This window comes from Bufo bufo, chromosome 2, assembly GCF_905171765.1.
Source record: "Bufo bufo chromosome 2, aBufBuf1.1, whole genome shotgun sequence".
Classification (NCBI taxonomy): Eukaryota; Metazoa; Chordata; class Amphibia; order Anura; family Bufonidae; genus Bufo; species Bufo bufo.
This window is the reverse complement of record NC_053390.1, coordinates 785,681,911-785,702,252: the sequence shown is the minus strand read 5'-3', so window position 1 is coordinate 785,702,252 and position 20,342 is coordinate 785,681,911. Positions and strand designations below refer to the sequence as shown.

The following is a 20,342-nucleotide window of genomic DNA, read 5'->3' as shown; positions in this document are numbered from 1 at the left end:
TGAGAAAATTAGCATTTTTTTAATATGTTAATTAGGTCTTTGGAGCACCAAGGGGCTGGCCTGAGCCCCCGAGCTCCTCCACCGTCACTTGCAGCTACTCCCCCGCCCCTTGAGTGACAGATCCAGGCATCTTGCCAGGCTTTGTTGACTCCTGCTTATGCCATAATTCCCACTATTGGCGCCTGTGCAGTGCATCTGCCTCTGCTTCCCCTGGAGCCCACATGACTATTGCGCATGCACCAAGGATCAACCCTACCAGCTGCTGACGTGTCCTTTAGCATGCAAATTCTATACTGTGCCCGTCCATTCCCCATTTAAACATTTTATTTATAATGTATTATTAAAAACTATGGACACCTTTTAGAGTCCTTTTTGTTATTGATTTATATGCATTTTGAGCTAACAATTTTTTTTGTAATAGTTAATAGTACATTTTTGCTTTGCTTCTTCTATCTTTTATAGTACATACTGTAGAAAAATTCAGTTCTGTGACAGGAGCTGAAAGGGAAATGAAACAAGATTTTTAATTTAAAAAACTAAATGATTTTTTTTTAGCCTAAAATACATCTAAATCAATAATATTGTCTTTATATGACATCATTTAACATTATGGAGGCGTTTTATTACAGGGGTATTCCAGCTATATCAATTTTTTACCTATTCTGCAGATAGGTGATAGCTATTAGATCTGTGGTGGTGTCGCGCTTCGGTGTGGGTGGTAAACACCACACCAAGCATAGGAGGGAAGGGGGGAACAGAGAATCAGGCCTGAGAACTACAGTAGGAAAGGAAAATGGACACCTTCTAGTGAAAACCCTAACCAAAATCCTGACTTACTACCAGTATGAACAGACCCCAAAGGTAGGTGAGTTCATATGCAGTAATACCTAGAGTCCTATCAAGCCCTATAGGACCCTGGTACTAATGGCATGGACGAGACTACCTGTTCCTCCAAAACAAAGGACGAACAATCAGCTGTATAAAAAGGCCACGGCACTCGTGAGGAATGGAGACAGCAGTCCTCTATGCAAGATTTAACGTTTCGGCTAAAAGAAGCCTTTTTCAAGCTGTTCCCTCTGTCTTGCATGCTCAAGCACTGTGGTCGGATCAGAGGTATTTCTGATCCCGGCAGTGAGAGCAGGCTACCAGCTATATAATCCTGCAAGTGATAGCGTGGGCCCAGCTCCTGAACAAGGCGCCGTGACGTGCTGTTACACTGCTTCATGTTAACTAGGTAGTTGGAGCAATGTAATAGTACGGTGCAGGCGGAGAAAGGTTTAAGGTATTACATCTAAAAGAAAAAGCAAAAGTAAGGGTTGAGAGGCCCTTTAAAGGGGTTGTCTAGCAAGACATTTTAAAGCACCTATTTTAAAATGGGTTCAGAAAAAAAAAAATATAAGAATCAGTACCCTCACTGATCCCCTCCTATCCTGTTTCTATGCTTATCGGGTCCAAGTGCAATACCTTCCTAGGTAGACCATGCAACTGCTATGGGGCCAAGAGTGGGTGGGGGGCCTGGCCCTGAACTCCGTCTTCTCTTCCCAGTATAAAAACACTGCAGCCGCCATTAAGGGGAGCTCAGTGCAATGAGATTTGTACAGCTTTCATTGCAGTCAGTAATAATTGTATAAATTCCTGTTCACTGAGCTCCCCCTAGTGGTGACAGGAGGCAGACAGTTTTAAAATAGACTGTGAAGACATAGAGCTGTATGGGGAGATTAGTTGAGTCTACTTATGCTAGTGGTGTGGTGGAAATACATTGAGAAGTATGCTGTTGGGAAAGAGCGCAATATTTACAAAGCACGTGTTCCACATCTTTTCCAATATCCAGTGAAGTCATAAGAGAGGGGAGGGCAACTTTTTTTTTGGCAATTTTTAATTTGAAAAGTGTACATTTGTCAGTAATCTGGGGCATCGTGCTTTGCGTTCTGCGATGCCTGGGAATGTGTGATACACGCCCGGGTTTGGCAGGGGGGCCCATATTTTTCTATGGTGCCCTATGAGATCAGTGTATGCCCCTGTCATGTCCCTGCTGGTCTCTAATTCCATGTCCCATCTCAACTCACGGGAGATGCCCGCTCAGTCAATGCCTGCAACCAGTGGGCATTTCCAGTTGTTTCTCGGCTGTCAAGATGGGGCCAGGAATTAGAGAGCAGCAGGGGCTTCCAGCGGCAGATCCAAAGTATCAGACCATCAGTGAGAGTTATGGCTTCTATTTCTTAATTCCACTCTGAGTCCTCTCCAAAATTTTTTTGCTTTGCTGGACTACTCCTTTAATATCACCAGAAGCCGTGTGTAGTCTTTCCAGTATGAGAACGTAGCAGATTATATATACATATGAGTCATTTGTACTTTTCATGCTCAACCTATTTCTATTATAATATTCTTTTATGTGCTGGAAACCCCTGCGCAGCGGTAAATATCGTACGTACATTTTTCCCCTTTTTATTGTTAGCACAGTTTCCTTACATGATATAATACTCTGGTATGTTACATACTTTTCTACTCCCAGTATTGAGGATAATAAAAGGGTTGGATTTTGCCTTTTATTTTTCATGGGGATTATTTTAGGCTTCTTTGTTTTGCTTAGTCTTTGGGTTTCTCTTTAGTAGAAAGCAGCAAGAGGTCGATGACATCACTCTGCTCTCTCCGTTGGGCTAAACCATATGCTGCATATTTCTTGTCATTGCAGATTTTATTGCTTTATATGGCACCAACGTATAGTGTAGAACTGTGTCATTTGCTAGGATTTATCCATCCATACTCCATGTATGCCATATGTGAAGGTATCGTCCGTAGGTGGGCTAGTCGAGCAAATCCATGGCTTTAGCATCGTAGATATATATATATAAAAAATTTTTGCTGGACAAGATGCATTTTTAATGGCACCATTTAATTTACCATGTCTTGTATTGGAAAATGGGAAGAAATTGAACAAAAACCCCACAATTGGCATCACGATGTTCACTGAGCGCTAAAAATGACATGACGTCCTTGTTCTGCAGCTCAGTACGATCACATCGATACCAAACTTGTATACTTTTTATTTTGTTTTGCTACTTTAAAAAAAATAAAAACCTTTGAAAAAAAATATAAATTATCTTTGCATCCCCATCTTCTGACAACCATAACTTTTTTATATTACGGTCTACAGAGCTGTATGAGAGCTTGTTTTTTTTGTGGAAAGAACTGTAGTTTTTATTGGTATCATTTTTGTGGTATGTATGACTTTTTAATCACCGCGCTGGCAAATTTTTAAAATATTTTTAATACTTTTTCGGACAAAGATAACTAATATGTTTTATTTTTTATTGTTTATATATTTTATATGCAAAATTGGGAAAATGAGGGGGATTAAAAATATTTTGGTGTTTTTTTTAAAAACTTTTTTCACTTTTTTTTATATCTATTAGCCCCCTTAGGTGGCTAGAACCTGGGATCTTTTGATCCCTTGTCCCATTCACTCTAAGGCTTCTTTCACACGAACGTGTGCGCTCTGTGGCCATATTGCGGACCGCATTTGCAGATCCGCAATACACGGCCACCATTCCGTGTGCATTCCGCATCACGGATGCGGACCCATTCACTTAAATGGGTCCGCAAATCTGGAGATGCGGAATGGTGCGGAACGAAAGCACTATGGAGTGCTTCCCTGGGGTTTCGTCCCGTACTTCCGTTCCCCAAAAAGATAGAACATGTCCTATCTTTTTGCGGAACGGCCGGATCGCGGACCCATTAAAGTGAATGCGGCTGCCCCACGGTGGGTGTTCATGCATTGCGGCACGGCCACGGGCCGCACACGTTTGTGTGGAAGAGGCCTAATAGAGATCTATTAGCGTGAATAGGATTTTGGTGCGCTCCTTGCTGAGCTGTGTCTTGTGCACAGCTTAGTAGGAAGGTGTCACACCTGTGACAGGTGTTAGAAGGTCTGAAAGACTGCACATTAGTGATCTGACAGCCTCTTTTGGTTTCACTTTGTGTGTTGCTGGTATGTCCACACCTCCTGTTCAGGTGTGGATCATGTGACCTTTACCTCTCCCTATTTAGTCTGACTTTACCCATCACTCCTTGCTCTGGATAGCTTCATTTGGTTTTGGAAGAGCTGGAGTGTGGTTCTTGTTGAAGTCCTGTTCATCCATCATCTTCAGATGTTAAGTGTTCATCTTGTTGTGTTTTGTATCTCCCCCCCACCCCCTGGTTGTTTACTAGGCCTCAGCGAGACGCTGGTTCCTTCACCAGGGAAGGAACGGGTTGTCTCTGCCCTGTCATTACCTTTAGGGCATCAGAGGGTTACCAGGGTTTTCCAGATTCCCATGTATGGGCATCTCTAACATCGAGAGGTGCCCATACGGATAGGAGTTAGGGCCAGGAGCAGGGATTTAGGTGGTGACCCTTTTCCTTCCCTAGCGGTGAGGCCTAGTGTCTTAACTCTTCCTTCTTGTTGTCTTTTGGTGTCCTCCCCTACTACATCCATAACATTATCCAGAGCCAATGCCGCCATTTTTGTTCTGATCTGTGCAGCTATGGATACTATGTCTGCACTGGTTCGGTGGTGGGTCCCAGGCCTTCCCTGAACCGAAGGTGGCTCTCCCGGTTCAGGGATTCATGTAAATTATACTTTAGGCTGCGTCCATACTCTTCTGGGGATGAGTGTCAACGTGTGGGTATGATTATTTTGTTGCTTAAAGAGGACACCCAATCTTGGGCTTTTTCTCTGCCGATCGGATCACCGTCCCTCCAGTCGGTAGACAAATTCTTTAGAGCCTTGGGTCTTATCTACGATGACCCGGATCGGATCTCTCAGGCCGAGACCAAGTTACGGGGTTTGCGGCAGGGAGAACAATCCGCGGAGACTTATTGCTCTGAATTTAGGAGATGGGCTACCAATACAAAGTGGAACGATCCTGCTCTCCGTAGCCAATTCTGTCGGGGTCTCTCTGAGAGACTGCAGGACGCATTGGCTTTTCATGAAAATCCTGAGTCATTGGAAGCAGCTATGGGCCTTGCTGTACATCTGGATAGACACCTGAGGGAGAGATCTAGGGGTCCTCACCTTCAGGACGTGCTGTCCAACAGGGGTACTGCTTCCTTTGACACTTATGGTGGAGAGACACTGGTGGTTGCGCCTTGTGATGAGCCTATGCAGTTGGGAGGAGCTACTCCTGGAACTACTGGCAAAAGCTTTGGACATGTGAAAGGAGTCTGCTTTTGTTGTGGCAAGAAGGGACATTTTGTAAATATTTGTCCGTACTTGCAGCATCAAGGTGTAAACAAAAAGAAAAAGACGTTTAATCCCCAAATTACTATTGGTGGTGTGGGTGGGGAGCAAGAAAACCTACATTTGTCTTTTACTGGTAGTATCCGTGTTCTCCTGTCTGCCGAGGTGGCGCTAGAGTCCAAAACTGTGAAAATCGAAGCATTTATCGACAGTGGGGCAGGAGTTAATTTGATTGATGGACAGTTTGTTAGCATTCACGGGTTGACTACTAATGCAATAGAGAAAAGTATTTCTGTCTTTGCAATTGACTCAGCACCTCTCACCCAAAAATGCCTGTCGCAGGTAGTAAATGACATTCATTTAAGAGTGGGTGATTTTCATCAGGAATCTATCTCCTGTTATGCGTTGGAGGGTCTGCCTTCTCCGTTGGTGTTGGGTCTACCATGGTTAAGCAAACATAACCCTAACATCGATTAGCAAGTGAGACAGATTCTCGATTGGAGTGATTTTTGCATTGACAACTGTCTTAATGCATCGTTCTCTATGGTCACCACTAAAACTGTTCCCTTGTTCATTTCTGAATTTTCTGATGTGTTCTCTGAGTGTGTTAATCAGGAGTTGCCTCCGCACCGGGAGTATGACTGTCCCGTCAATCTTATTCCCGAAGCTAAATTGCCCAAATCTCGGTTGTATAATCTTTCGGAACCCGAAAGAAAGGCCACCACTAGGAGAGGTCTTGGAGGACTAGGAACTAGAAGTGGTAAAAGTGGCCCCATGTTGCAGGTGGGTCCATATTGACAGAAGGTGGGGCAACATATGTAGGCAGGGACAACATAAGTAGGCAGGGCCAGCAATACCATAATGCAGAGCAATACACCGCCCCAGAAGAAGCAAATACCAAAGTGCAGCACAAAATACTGCCACTTGCGTCACAGTATTCAACTGTATCTCTGTCTTGAGGACGTTGATACAATTTAATTCAGGCGGGCAACTGCAGCTGCTGGCCTGGTGCGTAAGAGAGAATCAGATCATTATGTACCCGGCTGGAGGCTTTAAGGAGGCCTTGGGTGGCCCTCGTAGGCATAGGCCCACCGGGAAATTCCCTGTAGGGTCTATGACCAATCTGTCCATGGCTCTTGGCATAATCTCCAGGTGTGGCCGGCTGAGGTGAGGTTCGGGGAGAGGGGGAGGATGAGTGTGTGACACACATATGTGCTGAATATGTGATATATGTGGATATTGCGGCCTGTCAACTGGAAAAAAAATTCTATGTGCGGTCCATATATCCAGCTGATTTTGAGACCCTTGCCGTAGAACAACTGCTAAAATGAATCGGACACCAGACCTCTAAAATGAATCAGACCCCAGACCAAACCTCTAAAATGAATAAGACACCAGACCTCTAAAATGAATCCAACCCTAGAACAACCCCTAAAATTAATTAGACCCCAGACCAGACCCTTACAATAATTCACACCCTAGACTGTACCTCTAAATTTCATTGAGACATACGCTCCCAAGTCCTCTGCACTACCTGGAGCAGTTGCATATAACATTGTGATGCTGACCAGCATCGGGACCTCGTGTATTCCACCACACACAACGTCAGGGCTTTCCAGAACTGCCAGTAGTTCCTCTAGATACATGGGAGCAGACACTGCCCTCCTCCAGAGAATGTATGGTGGCAGGTTTGCAAGGACTGGTAAGCTGACGTGTCCTAGTCTGGATTCGGACTATGGTCAGTCAGTTTAGTCCCCTTGCTGTAGACTGCTGTTCTCACGTCTGGCCGTCTTGACATGTTGTCTCTGGATCTTGTCAGATGACTAATGAAACACTTTACACTAATTTGGAATGGACATGTTTTCACAGCTATCCAGCCAGACCCAAAGGTCTATTCTGTTGATTCAGGCTTATGCCCTAATTATATCGAAGCCTGCCAAATATACGCACCATGTGTGCTTTCTGTAACCTCCTGTTATACAATGGACTGAGGGGCATTGAACTGAGTCAATAGCTCTCAACCAACTTCTGTTGATGACTTCCATAACAGTCCAGGAAATAATTCCACCCGCACCCTCCCTCTGAACTTCAAACATGAACTCGTTTTATTTCTGATGACCTCCAAAGAGCACTCGAGAAGTGGAGAGTTCTCCAATCACTGGTTTGTATGGGTCCAGATTATGTTGCGAGCAAGAAGTGTACATCTATAGCTAAAAGAATCGCACCCTTGACGACGTCTGGAAAAGGTAGTATTACCCAGCACACATTCAAATGGACAGGCCGTCGTGTCATACATGAGCAGGCCAAGTCCACGAGAGCTGGAGCCATTCTTTGTGGCATCTCTCTGTAATCTCTAGTTTATGATGCCCGTTTACACTAATAGGACATGGACAGGGGTTATCTTGATGAGACAGCCCCTTGAAATGGTGGCTGGAACACTTTCTGTTTGAATTGTACCGTTCATCTCTTCGTCCTTCTGGAAATGTGTTTTTGTGTCTTCTGTAAATCCAACTTCCGCCAACGTCATGTCTTTCACCAGGTTTTATTGTGGGCATCAAGACCTTTCCCAAACTCCTGTAAAATGCCCTCAGACTCCTACCACCATTGGCCTCAGCGGTGCACTGAAGAGGCCATTGATTGGCTGCAGTAGTCACATATTGTCGACGTGATGTCACCTCTCCAGCTGGGAGGGTTCAGACTCCTAGAACCCCCCACCAATCAGCTGTTTGAAGAGGCCCCTGCACTCCAGCGAGTGCTGCGTCCTCTTCCTACTTCAGTGATCTCACGTTTATCAGTCACATGGCCTATATACAGCTCAGTCCCATTCAAGTTAATGGGCTTGTTCTGCAATACCAAGCATGGCCACTATACAATATACGGCGCTGTAGTTTATATGCTGTGAGGAGGCCGTAGCACTCACTGGAGCGCCGTGGCCTCTTCAATCAGCTGATTGGCAGTGGTACCAGGAGTCTGACCTCCACCGATCATATATTGATGACCTTTACTGTGGATAGGCCATCTATAGCCAAAGCTTTGGGCAACCCCTTTAAAACCAGATAGTGACACACTCATTTTTTCTAATCTATTTTTATTTTATGATTGTAGATTATTTTTTGTTCTATTTTCTTTACGTGATTATGGGGGCGGCCATCTTTCCCAAGCTGCTATTAACAACATTTAGTAGCCATATGGTCATAGGAACCTCTTGTCTGGAGATGTCAATTGACTTCTATAGTGTTGTGGGCATGCTCTGAGGTCATATGCACAGGGCGGGAGAGATGATGTCTTAACCTATACTGAGCACTGGATCCTATCTTATCTGCAGGTGTTACTTGTCCATGTAATCCTGTCTTTGATGATGAGATGACTGCTGAGATGTGATCTCTACAGTTTAGAAAGCTTCACTCTGTTATGAAGCTGAGTCCCTTTAATATCCCTCTTGGAGATAAATTGCCAAATACTATTATCTCACAGCAGAGGCACCATCCCTGATGCTTTCTTTCTTCTACCTCCAAGAACGTCTGTGATAAATCTGAAGCAGATGCTTGTGCTAGAAGCTATAAATGTGCACTGAATGGTATTATCTTCTGTTAATGACTCCATTGTACAACTACAATAAGGTGGGGTAGTTCTGGTTGCCAGATCAGACGAATAAATCCGGACACGTGATATACAGATGCTGCCGGACTCTGTTGTAAGCCGTCTACGTGAATCCTCCTTGGCTCTCGTCTTGTTTTTCTGCTTGTGTACTTTATCATCATTAGGATTTCTTCCAGGTAAAAGTTCTCAAAAACAGCTAGATCCATGGGGTTAAAGCAGCCTATTCTTGTAGCATTATACAGAAGATTAACGGCCTTCTCCCAGAATCATACACGGATCTCATAGGGCCCCATAGCAAACCTTAGTATGCCCCCCATCACACCTAGATTCCCATTACGTGTGTGCGTCAAAATAGAACAGATGCTTCATAGATATGGCGCTCATTCTGAACAATATATTTCTCACTGTATTTACACCAAACAAACGATGTAAGTACATTGGTAAATCTCCTGCTTTCCGCTCACACAGTATATCATAAACCTGGCTGCCTGCAGCTACCACTAGGGGGAGCTCAGTGCATAAGAATTTATACAGCTACCATCAACTTCTATGGAAGCTTTAAAAAGGCTGTGCAATGAGCTACCCGAAAGGATCTGATGGAACATGCAATAAATCTATGCCTGGGACAGGTGAAACAGTTCATGGTGGACCCCCAACACCCCTTGGGTGCCCCATAGCAGTTGTGTGGTCTGTCTCTGTGGTAGATATGCCACCTCCTTCTCCCATCTCCGACAGGATATGCCATAAATGTCTCATGGGTGCAGATAGATTGCAAAGCCAGGCATAGACTGATTAGAGAGGTGACCTTTCATGTCCATGGCTCTCTCCATACAATTCTATGGGAGTATTGGAAACGGCTCACCTTACGGGACCTTGGTTTTGAGGTCCTATTTGACTTATATCCTATGTATATGATAAATTTAACTGTATCTATTTTTCTCCCAGGAAGTTGTACATGTCTATCAGTTGTAAAGGGTATCTTTTAGGGGTAAGAGGGGGATGCAGCTGCAGCAAGATCTTTCTTAACCAGTATTGGTTACATGTTGCAAGGGAAGTATGTAGTATTGCATTATGTTTCATCAGAATAATGGTAGGCCATGGATGATATGTATGGGCTAGGTTTGTCAGAGCTCTATCGACGCTTCTGTCAAAAGTGCCGGAATCCCCAAACCCCCTGATCAGTGCTAGTCTCAGCACTCAGACCTCCACCAATCAGAACCTTTGATATATTGCTATGACCCATCAAAGTACAGTGACACTGTAAATGAAGTGGAAGGCTGCATGATTGAGGGGGGGGGGGGGCATGGGTCCGTGTCCCCGTTCTAGTCATTGATGTGGCCCCACCTGTCTAGCATTTATTACCTATCCAGTAGATGGGTGAGAAATGCTATAGACCCTTATACCTCTGGAACTTCATTTTCTTGGACACCTACCACCAACCTCAAAGATTTATTCCCATCCACAGGATAGGCCCTAAATGTCCGATAGGTGCGGGTCCCACCTCTGGGAGCCTCCTGTCTATAGAACATGACCGTGCATATTTGGGTCTCTCCCTTCAATTCAATAGCACTTACAAAAATAGTCAAGTCAGATCGCTCGGCCATTTTCCGAAAATAGCCGAGCGCTGTGACTTGACTATTTTCGGAAGTGCTGTGGAAGTGAATAGAGAGAGCCATGCATGCACAGACATCTGTCCATTTCCTAGCCTGATGTGAGATAGGTGCGGGCCTCCCATTGGGACCTGCTCCTATCGGACATTTATAGCATATCCTTTGGACATCCCCTTTAAGGATTCAATTATTTATAATGCATTCATATATAACATTCATACGTAAGTGATTGCAGGCGAATCCATCATTTCGTATCGGCCTTATTTACGTCGGCATCAGATGCCCCGGTTGGTTTGGCACAAGAAGAACTTTTCATAGGATTATCAGAGATAATCTTCTTCCATATAATGTATAATCTGAAGTGTTAAAATCATCTAAAGAGTATCATCACCGGCACAAGGGTTTCCGTTTTACCGCAAACCTTGGTTATTTGTAGCTAGCGACGTATGGCGTGCATACATTCCTCTCCGTCTGGAGTAATGAATGGCTTCCTCATACCGGAGAATCTCACACCAGACGTGTGAATATTAATAAGGCCTCTCTCTGTATTTGATGTAAATGCTGCCCCCTCTTTTTTCCATTGACGTCTGGATAGCACTGACTTCTCCAGTCTTAGACACCCCAGACTGCATGCAGTTCCCGGAGCACACAACTCCCTTAAATCGTCATAGTCAGGAGGGAGATTGGCGCACCGACCTGTCTGCCGCTACTTCCAGAGACTTCTTCGAGTCGTCCTACAGAGAGCCCATTCTTGTAAATGGAGTAAGGTGCAAAACAAAATTGCATTTACTGTTCTTTGCATCTGTCTTCGAGAATATACATTGTCTTTATTTTAATTCCAAAGTTCTTTCCACATTAACCATAATGGTGCTTGCGTTCCTGCAGGGAATGGCTTGAAGGCCGTCAATTTAAAGGGAATCGGTCACCAGTAAGTTCACTGTTCAACCAGATGCAATGACTTGTAGGACTGGCTCGGCTGAATCAGTCTGGAGAAAGGGTACTTTTAATCCATATGCAAATGAGCAGTTAAGTGCACCACCACTTTTAATCCATATGCAAATGAGCAGTTAAGTGCACCAAAGGTGGTGCGCCCTTGCTGCGCCTGCTTCCTCTGCCAGCCCCTGCCGCTCCTTCTTGATTGGCAGGAATGGTCGTCTCACCTGGCACTGTCAATCAATCAAGAAGGAGAAGAAGAGGGGGCAGCTAGCAAAGGAAGTGGGAGGAGCAAGCAGGAGCTCATTTGCATATGGATTAGGCTACATTCATACGACCGTATGTGTTTTGCAGTCCGCAAAACACTGATCCGCAAAAAATACGGTTGACTTCCTTGTGGCATGCGTATTGCATCCGTTTTTTGTTTTTTTTTCTGGATCCATTGCAACAATGCCTATCCTAAGAATAGAACATGCTATATATTTTTTGCAGGGCTGCAGAATGGACATACGGATGCGGACAGAACACTGTGTGCTGTCCGCATTTTTTGTGGACCCATTGAAATGAATGGGTCCCCATCCAGTCCGCAAAAAAAAAACTAAAAAGAAAAACGGAACGGACACTGGAACAAAATACGTTTGTGTGCACGAGACCTACGCAACAACAAAAAAAACTTTTCATCTGCTACCGGGCAAAAACCATTTGTCCTATACTAAACCGAGTGTGCGGATTACAAATCCGAAGTCAGAATTGTTGTAACACTTCACGACATTTTGCTGTGCGTAAGTTATGCCTAAATTAATGAAGCACTTGGAAAGCATTGAATAATTTTGAACAGAACGAGTTTTACTCCAACAATTACCGGATCTACATCAAAGTTTGCGTGTATGAAAATGTCATGGAATAACAAAATTTCTAAAAGTCTAGTTTTTCAGTTTAAAAGTCTTACTTGAGCAAGGCCCAGTACTGTTATAAGTGCTTCAGGCATCTGCTTTTACATTAGTGAACGGTCATATTTTCCCGTTGCAAAAACCAGCAGTAGTCCCCCATCATGTTGGGATTCCAGCGGCCTTGATACCTGTTCTCCATTGTAGAAATATCTTTATGGAACCACTCTCCATGTTCGTCACTTACGTGTCCCAAATTGGGTGGGAAAAAGTCAAGATGGGAATGTGAGAAACGCACTTTCAATGACATTGTTGTTCATATGCTGTAAGCATGTTGTCTACTAATTCAGCATAGTTTGCAGCTCGTCTGCTCCCAATGAGGTTCCGCACTACTAGCACAAATGCATCCCAAGCTGCAAGACGCACTCGCTTTGTCAGATTCTTGCGTTGCGTTGATCATAAGTAGTGTATTTGCCACATACAGTGGGGGAAATAATTATTTGACCCCTCACTGATTTTGTAAGTTTGTCCAATGACAAAGAAATGAAAAGTCTCAGAACAGTATCATTTCAATGGTAGGTTTATTGTAACAGTGGCAGATAGCACATCAAAAGGAAAATCGAAAAAATAACTTTAAATAAAAGATAGCAACTGATTTGCATTTCATTGAGTGAAATAAGTATTTGAACCCTCTAACAAAAAAAGACTTAATACTTGGTGGAAAAACCCTTGTTTGCAAGCACAGAGGTCAAACGTTTCTTGTAATTGATGACCAAGTTTGCGCACATTTTAGGAGGAATGTTGGTCCACTCCTCTTTTCAGATCATCTCTAAATCCCTAAGGTTTCGAGGCTGTCTCTGTGCAACTCTGAGCTTGAGCTCCCTCCATAGGTTTTCGATTGGATTAAGGTCCGGAGACTGACTAGGCCACTCCATGACCTTAATGTGCTTCTTCTTGAGCCACTCCTTTGTTGCCTTTGCTGTATGTTTTGGGTCATTGTCGTGCTGGAACACCCATCCACGACCCATTTTCAGTTTCCTGGCAGAGGGAAGGAGGTTGTCGCTCAGGATTTCACGATACATGGCTCCGTCCATTTTCCCGTTTATGCGAATAAGTTGTCCTGTGCCCTTAGCAGAAAAACACCCCCAAAGCAAAATGTTTCCACCCCCATGCTTGACGGTGGGGACGGTGTTTTGGGGGTCATAGGCAGCATTTTTCTTCCTCCAAACACAGCGAGTTGAGTTAATGCCAAAGAGCTCTATTTTGGTCTCATCAGACCACAGCACCTTCTCCCAGTCACTCTCTGAATCATTCAGGTGTTCATTGGCAAACTTCAGACGGGCCTGCACATGTGCCTTCCTGAGCAGGGGGACCTTGCGAGCCCTGCAGGATTTTAATCCATTGCGGTGTAATGTGTTTCCAATGGTTTTCTTGGTGACTGTGGTCCCTGCTAATTTGAGGTCATTAACTAACTCCTCCCGTGTAGTTCTAGGATGCTTTTTCACCTTTCTCAGAACCATTGACACCCCACGAGGTGAGATCTTGCGTGGAGCCCCAGAGCGAGGTCGATTGATGGTCATTTTGTGCTCCTTCCATTTTCGAACAATCGCACCAACAGTTGTCACCTTCTCTCCCAGCTTCTTGCTAATGGTTTTGTAGCCCATTCCAGCCTTGTGCAGGTCTACAATTTTGTCTCTGACATCCTTGGACAGCTCTTTGGTCTTTCCCATGTTGGAGAGTTTGGAGTCTGCTTGATTGATTGATTCTGTGGACAGGTGTCTTTTATACAGGTGACTAGTTAAGACAGGTGTCCTTAATGAGGGTGACTAATTGAGTAGAAGTGTCTAACCACTCTGTGGGAGCCAGAACTCTTAATGGTTGGTAGGGGTTCAAATACTTATTTCACTCAATGAAATGCAAATCAGTTGCTATCTTTTATTTAAAGTTATTTTTTCGATTTTCCTTTTGATGTGCTATCTGCCACTGTTACAATAAACCTACCATTGAAATGATACTGTTCTGAGACTTTTCATTTCTTTGTCATTGGACAAACTTACAAAATCAGTGAGGGGTCAAATAATTATTTCCCCCACTGTATGTAGCAGAAATTGTCTGGATCGTTAACACATTTGCGTTTATCCATCTTAAGTTTCAAAACTGATAGCACTATAACAGATCACTTTATCAAAATCTGTCCAGCTTGCCTTATATACTTACTGCTGACATCAGCCTGAGTCCGTCCGAACAGGTCTGGACATGTTCATTGGAATATCTCCTATATAATGCATTAATATTATAACTGAATAGGCTTTGCATGTACGTAAAATCTAGACGTGTCCGGCAAATTCCGAGTTCATCTTTGGAATCGGCGCGCTCATTTTAGGATAAATCACATGTTTTTCTCTCAGTAGCAAAATCATTGTTGCGCGGTGTAATTTTTCTCTGTATTGAGGCAACTGATCGCTCCGTGAAAGGTATCCAGATGTTTGCTTTGGACATGTATGGAAGAGAGAGAAAACAATCTGGAAAAATCAGGCTGAATCCACGATCACCGTTGAAACTCTTAGGCTACTTTTACACTTGAGTTGTTAATTCCGGTATGAGATCCAGCAGAGGATCTGAATACCGGAAATAAACGGATTTGTTTTGATTTTGCACATCAGAAGGCACCCGTTCCGTTAGGATGCAGTTGTGTAAAATTTAAACAGGAAAAAAACAGATCCGTTTCCACTAAATACATTGAAAGTCGATGGGTGACTGATCCGTTTTTTTAGGCTTCTAAAAAAAACGGATCCGCCATCATTGACATACATTGTTTTTAGTGTCTGTTTCGTTTTTTTCCCGTTTTTATGACTGGACACAAAACCGCAGCTTGCAGCGGTTTTGATTCCGGTCAGAAAGCGGAATGCTTTCGGAACGGAAAGCATCCTGAATGGATTTCTTGCCATTCATAATGCATGAGACCTAAACGGAAAGTTTTTTTTTTCCGGTATTGAAACAACACAAGTGTGAAAGTAGCCTTACAAAATCTTTCTTTCTTTTCCCAGTTTTCTCTCTCGTTAGTGGAGCTGATGGCCAGTTCTTCTCATCAGTGGAAAAGCTATGATTTGTATAGATGCACATCAAGCTCGTTCCAATGCAAATGATGGTTCTATAAATAAGTCCAGGGTGAGTCAGTAAGCAGGTCGTTAGGCATATTATTGAAAATGAAAAGTGAATTATATATAAAGTAAGCTAAATGTCACCTCCCGATGTGTTGTGGGGAACCCACTGAGCAATTGTGATTAAGCTCCGGCTTAATGAGGCGCTATGTATCTGTTTCTTGGCGGTCTACAATGTTTTGCAGCTAAGTTGCTTCTCGTTTTCTGTCCACCAGAAAGAGACTACAGCACCGTATGTGAGAAGCAACCAATTGGAAGACTTCTCTTCAGGCAGTTCTGCGACACCCGACCGGAACTGAAGAGGTGTATTGAATTCCTAGACGCTGTGGTACGTTTTTGTTTACTTTTATATCGATCAATTCTGTCCTTGCCTTCCATCCTGCTCTGTCTTTCTTCCACCAGTCTTCCCTCTCTTCCTTACTTTTTTCCTTCCTTTCTCCTCCCCTTTCTTCCCTCTCTTTCTTCCTTCCTCCCTTTTCTATCATCTTTACTCCATTGAATCCTCTCTTCCTTCCCCTTGTCCTTCCTCCCTCCCTATTTCTCCTCCTCTCTCCTGCTTCCTTCTGCTATTCTTCTCTCTTTCTTCCCTGTGTTTCTTCCTCCCTCCTTCCCTCAGTTCCTCCCTCCTTCTCCCTTTCTCTCATTCTTCCCTCCTTCTTCCTTCTCATTCCCCCTTTCATCATTCCTCCCTCTCATTTTTCCCTCCTTCTTTTCTAAAATCCTTCCACCCTTCTTCACTCCTCTCTCTCATCCTACCTCTCTTCCTCCCTCTCATCCTTCCTTAACTTTCTTCTACCCTCCTTCCCTCCTTCTTTTCATCCTTCATCTCTTTCTCTCTCTCAACCATCCTCTCTTCCTCACTCTTTACCTTCCTCTGTTCTTCCCTCTCATTTTTCCTACCTTTGTTCTTTCAATTCTTCCCTTTCTTCCTTCCTTCCCTATAATCTTTGCTATCTTTATCCATCACACCCTTCTTCCTGCTCATCCTTACACTTTTCTTGGGTTTCATCCTTCCTCCTCCTTTTTCCTTCTTCTACTCCTCCCTCTCTTCTTCACTCTCTTCCTCCCTCCCTCACCCCATCTATCTCTTCCTTCCTCCCACTTTGCTTCTCTTCCATGACAGCTAAGAAGTGATCTCTAAATAGGAAGTGTCACCCTATTATGAATTTTCTGGAAGAAAAACTCCCAATTTTACCGCTAGATCCATTTTATGGAAAATTTTCTTTTAAAGCATATATGAATAGACCTTGAAGGTAGGAAAATTCATAAGCAGGATACCTAGGCCCTGAACTCCCTATAAGGCCCTGGAATAAGTATAGGACCAGAGACAACCCATTCCTCCCCAGATGGACGAATGGAAGTCTCTGTCTCAGGCCCAGATACAACAACAGGTAATATAACAAATACAAACAAACGCGACACTCAACTTATGTAGAGATGGAAGAACAGGAACACCAGAGACGACCTCACACCAGCTCAGCCAAACTCAAATAAAGCAATAAACCGCATAGTCAGAAGGGTGGGTTGAGTATAAAGGGTAGAAGTGATGACCACTGAGCTTCAGCTGAGAAAAGGGAAGTAGTCATTAACCCTATCAACACTGAATCAAGAGAAATCAAGGAGACTGTTAGATTCCTCCACGCTCAGCCAATCTCCTTGATTTCCTGACATCAGTCACCTTAGGGACCGTGACAATTGTCTGTTGAAGTTGGCTTTGTATCCCATTAAAAAAATTCACCTGGAAAGTATGTGTGCTTAGTGACCCAACCTATCATACAAGTGATTGTGATAGGATTAAAAAAAATGGACTACATTAATCAACTTATACTTTTACTGTCAGATGTTTACACTGGAAGCTCTAACTTTAGCATTTCAAATAATGTGTCGACGCTGTCTTCAGCAGATGTCTGTCTAAAAACACTAACACTTCAAATATGGTATTTGGCTATAACTTTCTATATTTGTAACTTAATTCAACTTTCTGGAGAAAATACTTGATGTTTCATGGATTATTAGTGAAGAGCCTGAATGATTCGAGAGCCTCACAATGGGCCTTTGACTCCACTCAAGTGTGGCACTGCTAGCAATGCGTCATCAACACGTCCTTAGATTGACAGATGACAAGAGTGAGGCACTCTGATGTTGTCATCTTCTTTCTGCTGTGTGGTTTGCTAGGCATCGGCCTTGTAGGGGTTTCTGAAAGTTGAAAAATTAAACCTGCTGCAGAAAATGCTATAAAATTTAAAACAAACATCTTGGCCGTGGATGATATGCTTTCAATGTCCAATCATTATTTCAATCTATTATTTGATCTAAGTCAGGGATGGCCAACCTGCGGCTCTCCAGCTGTTGTAAAACTACAATTCCCACCATGCCCTGCTGTAGGCTGATAGCTGTAGGCAGTCTTTGCATGCTGGGAGTTGTAGTTTTGCAACAGCTGGAGAGCCGCAGGTTGGCCATCCCTGATCTAAGTGATATAGGACTTTTCTTCTCCTTTCCACATGGATTCCTGTGTGCTGAAGTTGACCATTGAGATCTTTGCACTAGGGCCAGTCAGTTCTTTAGTTTCACCTCCATTAAGTCATTGAGCTGCGTAAACATTTCTCGAACTGTTATTTAATGATTCAACATATGTTTATTAGCTTTTGTAGATTTAGTCAAGAAATTTTAATTATGCTTAGTCTTATGTGTTCCCATCAACTCAGGACTGGATGTCCTCCAGGAGTTTGGCCTCTGTGCACATTTTTTGGGGGCATTTCTTAAACACTGCTTCAACGTTTCCTCAAAAAAACATTTATCTATGAAAAAATTCCCAAAAGAAGGCACAGATAATTTTGTTAATCAGAAAATATCATCACTGGACTAGTGCTAGTAATTCCATGGAGATGGCTGAAGTGGGTAGTAGGGTTTATCTTGCTTAGAAAACCCATTTTTCAGTATTGTGTTAGGATCCTCTGAGCTTATACACTGACGAGCAAAAGGGTAGCAATGTTTTGAACTTTTGACTTTCAGGCTCCATATCTCACCATCCACTACAGCTTCGCCCATGAGACTACCATCATTTTATAGACAATCTAACATAAATTGGACTTGCAACTATTTAGCATATAATTATTTATGCAGAGTCTTGTCATGTAACTGCATTGTTACTGTTTTGTAAAAATATTTTATTATTATATTGTTAATCCACCTTTTGCTTTCAACACTGCCTGATCCTTCTGGGCATGCTCTCGATCAGATTCAGGCATGTCTTGACCGAAATCTGTTCCCAGGTCTCTTCTACACGTTGGTGCATACTGGTCGACTCACTTGGGTACGAATACAGCTTTTTCTTCAACTCTACCCACAAGTGTTTGATTGGGTTGAGGTCTGGGGACTGTGGGGGCCAATCCAGGACCTCTACTTCATTGTCATTGAACCATTTCTTCAGCAATTTCGACGTATGCCTCTGATTGTTGTCCTGCTGGGACACTATGTCGTCCTTTTCATACCCATAGTACTTGAGTGCACAAGTGTAGCTCATCTTGTAGGATACTGACATACAGCTCAGCATTGAGACCACCATCGATCCTGGTCAGGTATCCAATGCATTTGGCTCTGAAACAACCGCATATCATCAGGCTTTCTCCACCAAACTTGACAGTTCCATCAATTTCTCAATCCATTAGCCTCCTTTTTCTTTGTTTCTTCCAGACCCATTTGCACCCATCAGAGCCCAGTGTATTGACTTTACTCTCATTCCTCCAAATCACCCGTTTCCAATCTTCTACTGCTGTTTCTCTTTTCTTGGGAAATCTTCTTCATGGCTGCTCCTCGATTCGGACCAGCGATCTTTTACTTGGGACTCAACCTAATAACACACTGAGCTATTAGGGAATGTGAGAACAGGTTGTAATTTGTAATATACAAGAAGAAAAAGATTGTTCCACCGCCAGGAGCAAAACAGTAACAATGCAGTTACATGACAAGTATCTGCATAACTAATCATATGCTAAATTGTTACAAGTCCAATTTATGTATGAGATAGCCAAGATGATTGTCTATAAAAATGATGTTAGTCTCTCGTTTGAAGCTGTAGTGGATGGTGAAATATGGAGCCTGAAAGTCAAAAGTTCCAAACATTGTTACCTTTTGCTCGTCAGTGTAACTAGCAGTCTGCAGTTTAGTTCCCTCAATTTGCCTTTGGTGGACAAAAACTGAAATTGCACACTTACTGATAGAACAGTCGTTTACAGCTAATTTCTGATAGTCCCAGTGGCTAGGATTTCTGTTTTGATCTTCTTGCCAGTGGACTCTTCTAAGAAAAAGGGATTGTCCAAAACGTAAAGGTTAGGGCCGGGATACATTGGACATGAAAAAAATGATTTGACATATGTTAGTTGTAATTTTAAGTTAAAAAGTTGCACAAAGTGTTTTAGGCTGCTGTCTGTACTTTTTCACTTATGTTCAGACGCCATGATATTCAGTTTAAAACATGCTCCTAGTTTGTCTATTCTCGGGTGGACTTGAAATCTAAATGTGAGATCTGTGTGTCCAGGATGCTGCTCTCTTCACTTGTTCTCATTTGTCAGCATAGCTTCATTCCTGTACTGATATATTCTTTGATGGCCCATGGGGGTTTTCCTCTGAGTTGTACTGACAGACACAAGTGCTGAGGAGTGTTCTGTCACCAGTTTTATACTGCTAGGTTCTAACAGCTCCAACACATGCCAACAAGTCCTGATATTCATGAGCTTCTGGCTTTCTCTGCTGAATCAGCAGAAGGGGGTGGAGAAAATCAGGAGCTTATGAGTATTCGAGACTCATCAGCGTGTGCCGGATCTGTACAATACAAGATTTCAGCAAAATGGCAATTAACCACTTAAGGACCACAGGTTTATACCCCCCTAGTGACCAGGCCCTTTTTTACAAATCGGCACTCCACAACTTTAAC

At 43.2% G+C, this 20,342-nt stretch overlaps 1 protein-coding gene across 2 annotated transcripts in view; it reads left to right on the top strand.

Moving 5' to 3' along the window:
• The window catches only part of GRK4 (G protein-coupled receptor kinase 4), a 191,639-nt gene that overhangs the window by 106,843 nt on the left and 64,454 nt on the right, over positions 1-20,342 (top strand). For both annotated transcript variants that reach the window (XM_040419179.1, XM_040419178.1), the window contains exon 3: positions 15,625-15,737. In XM_040419179.1, coding sequence (XP_040275113.1) covers positions 15,625-15,737 — 113 coding nt within the window. The remainder of the gene's footprint in view (positions 1-15,624; positions 15,738-20,342) is intronic.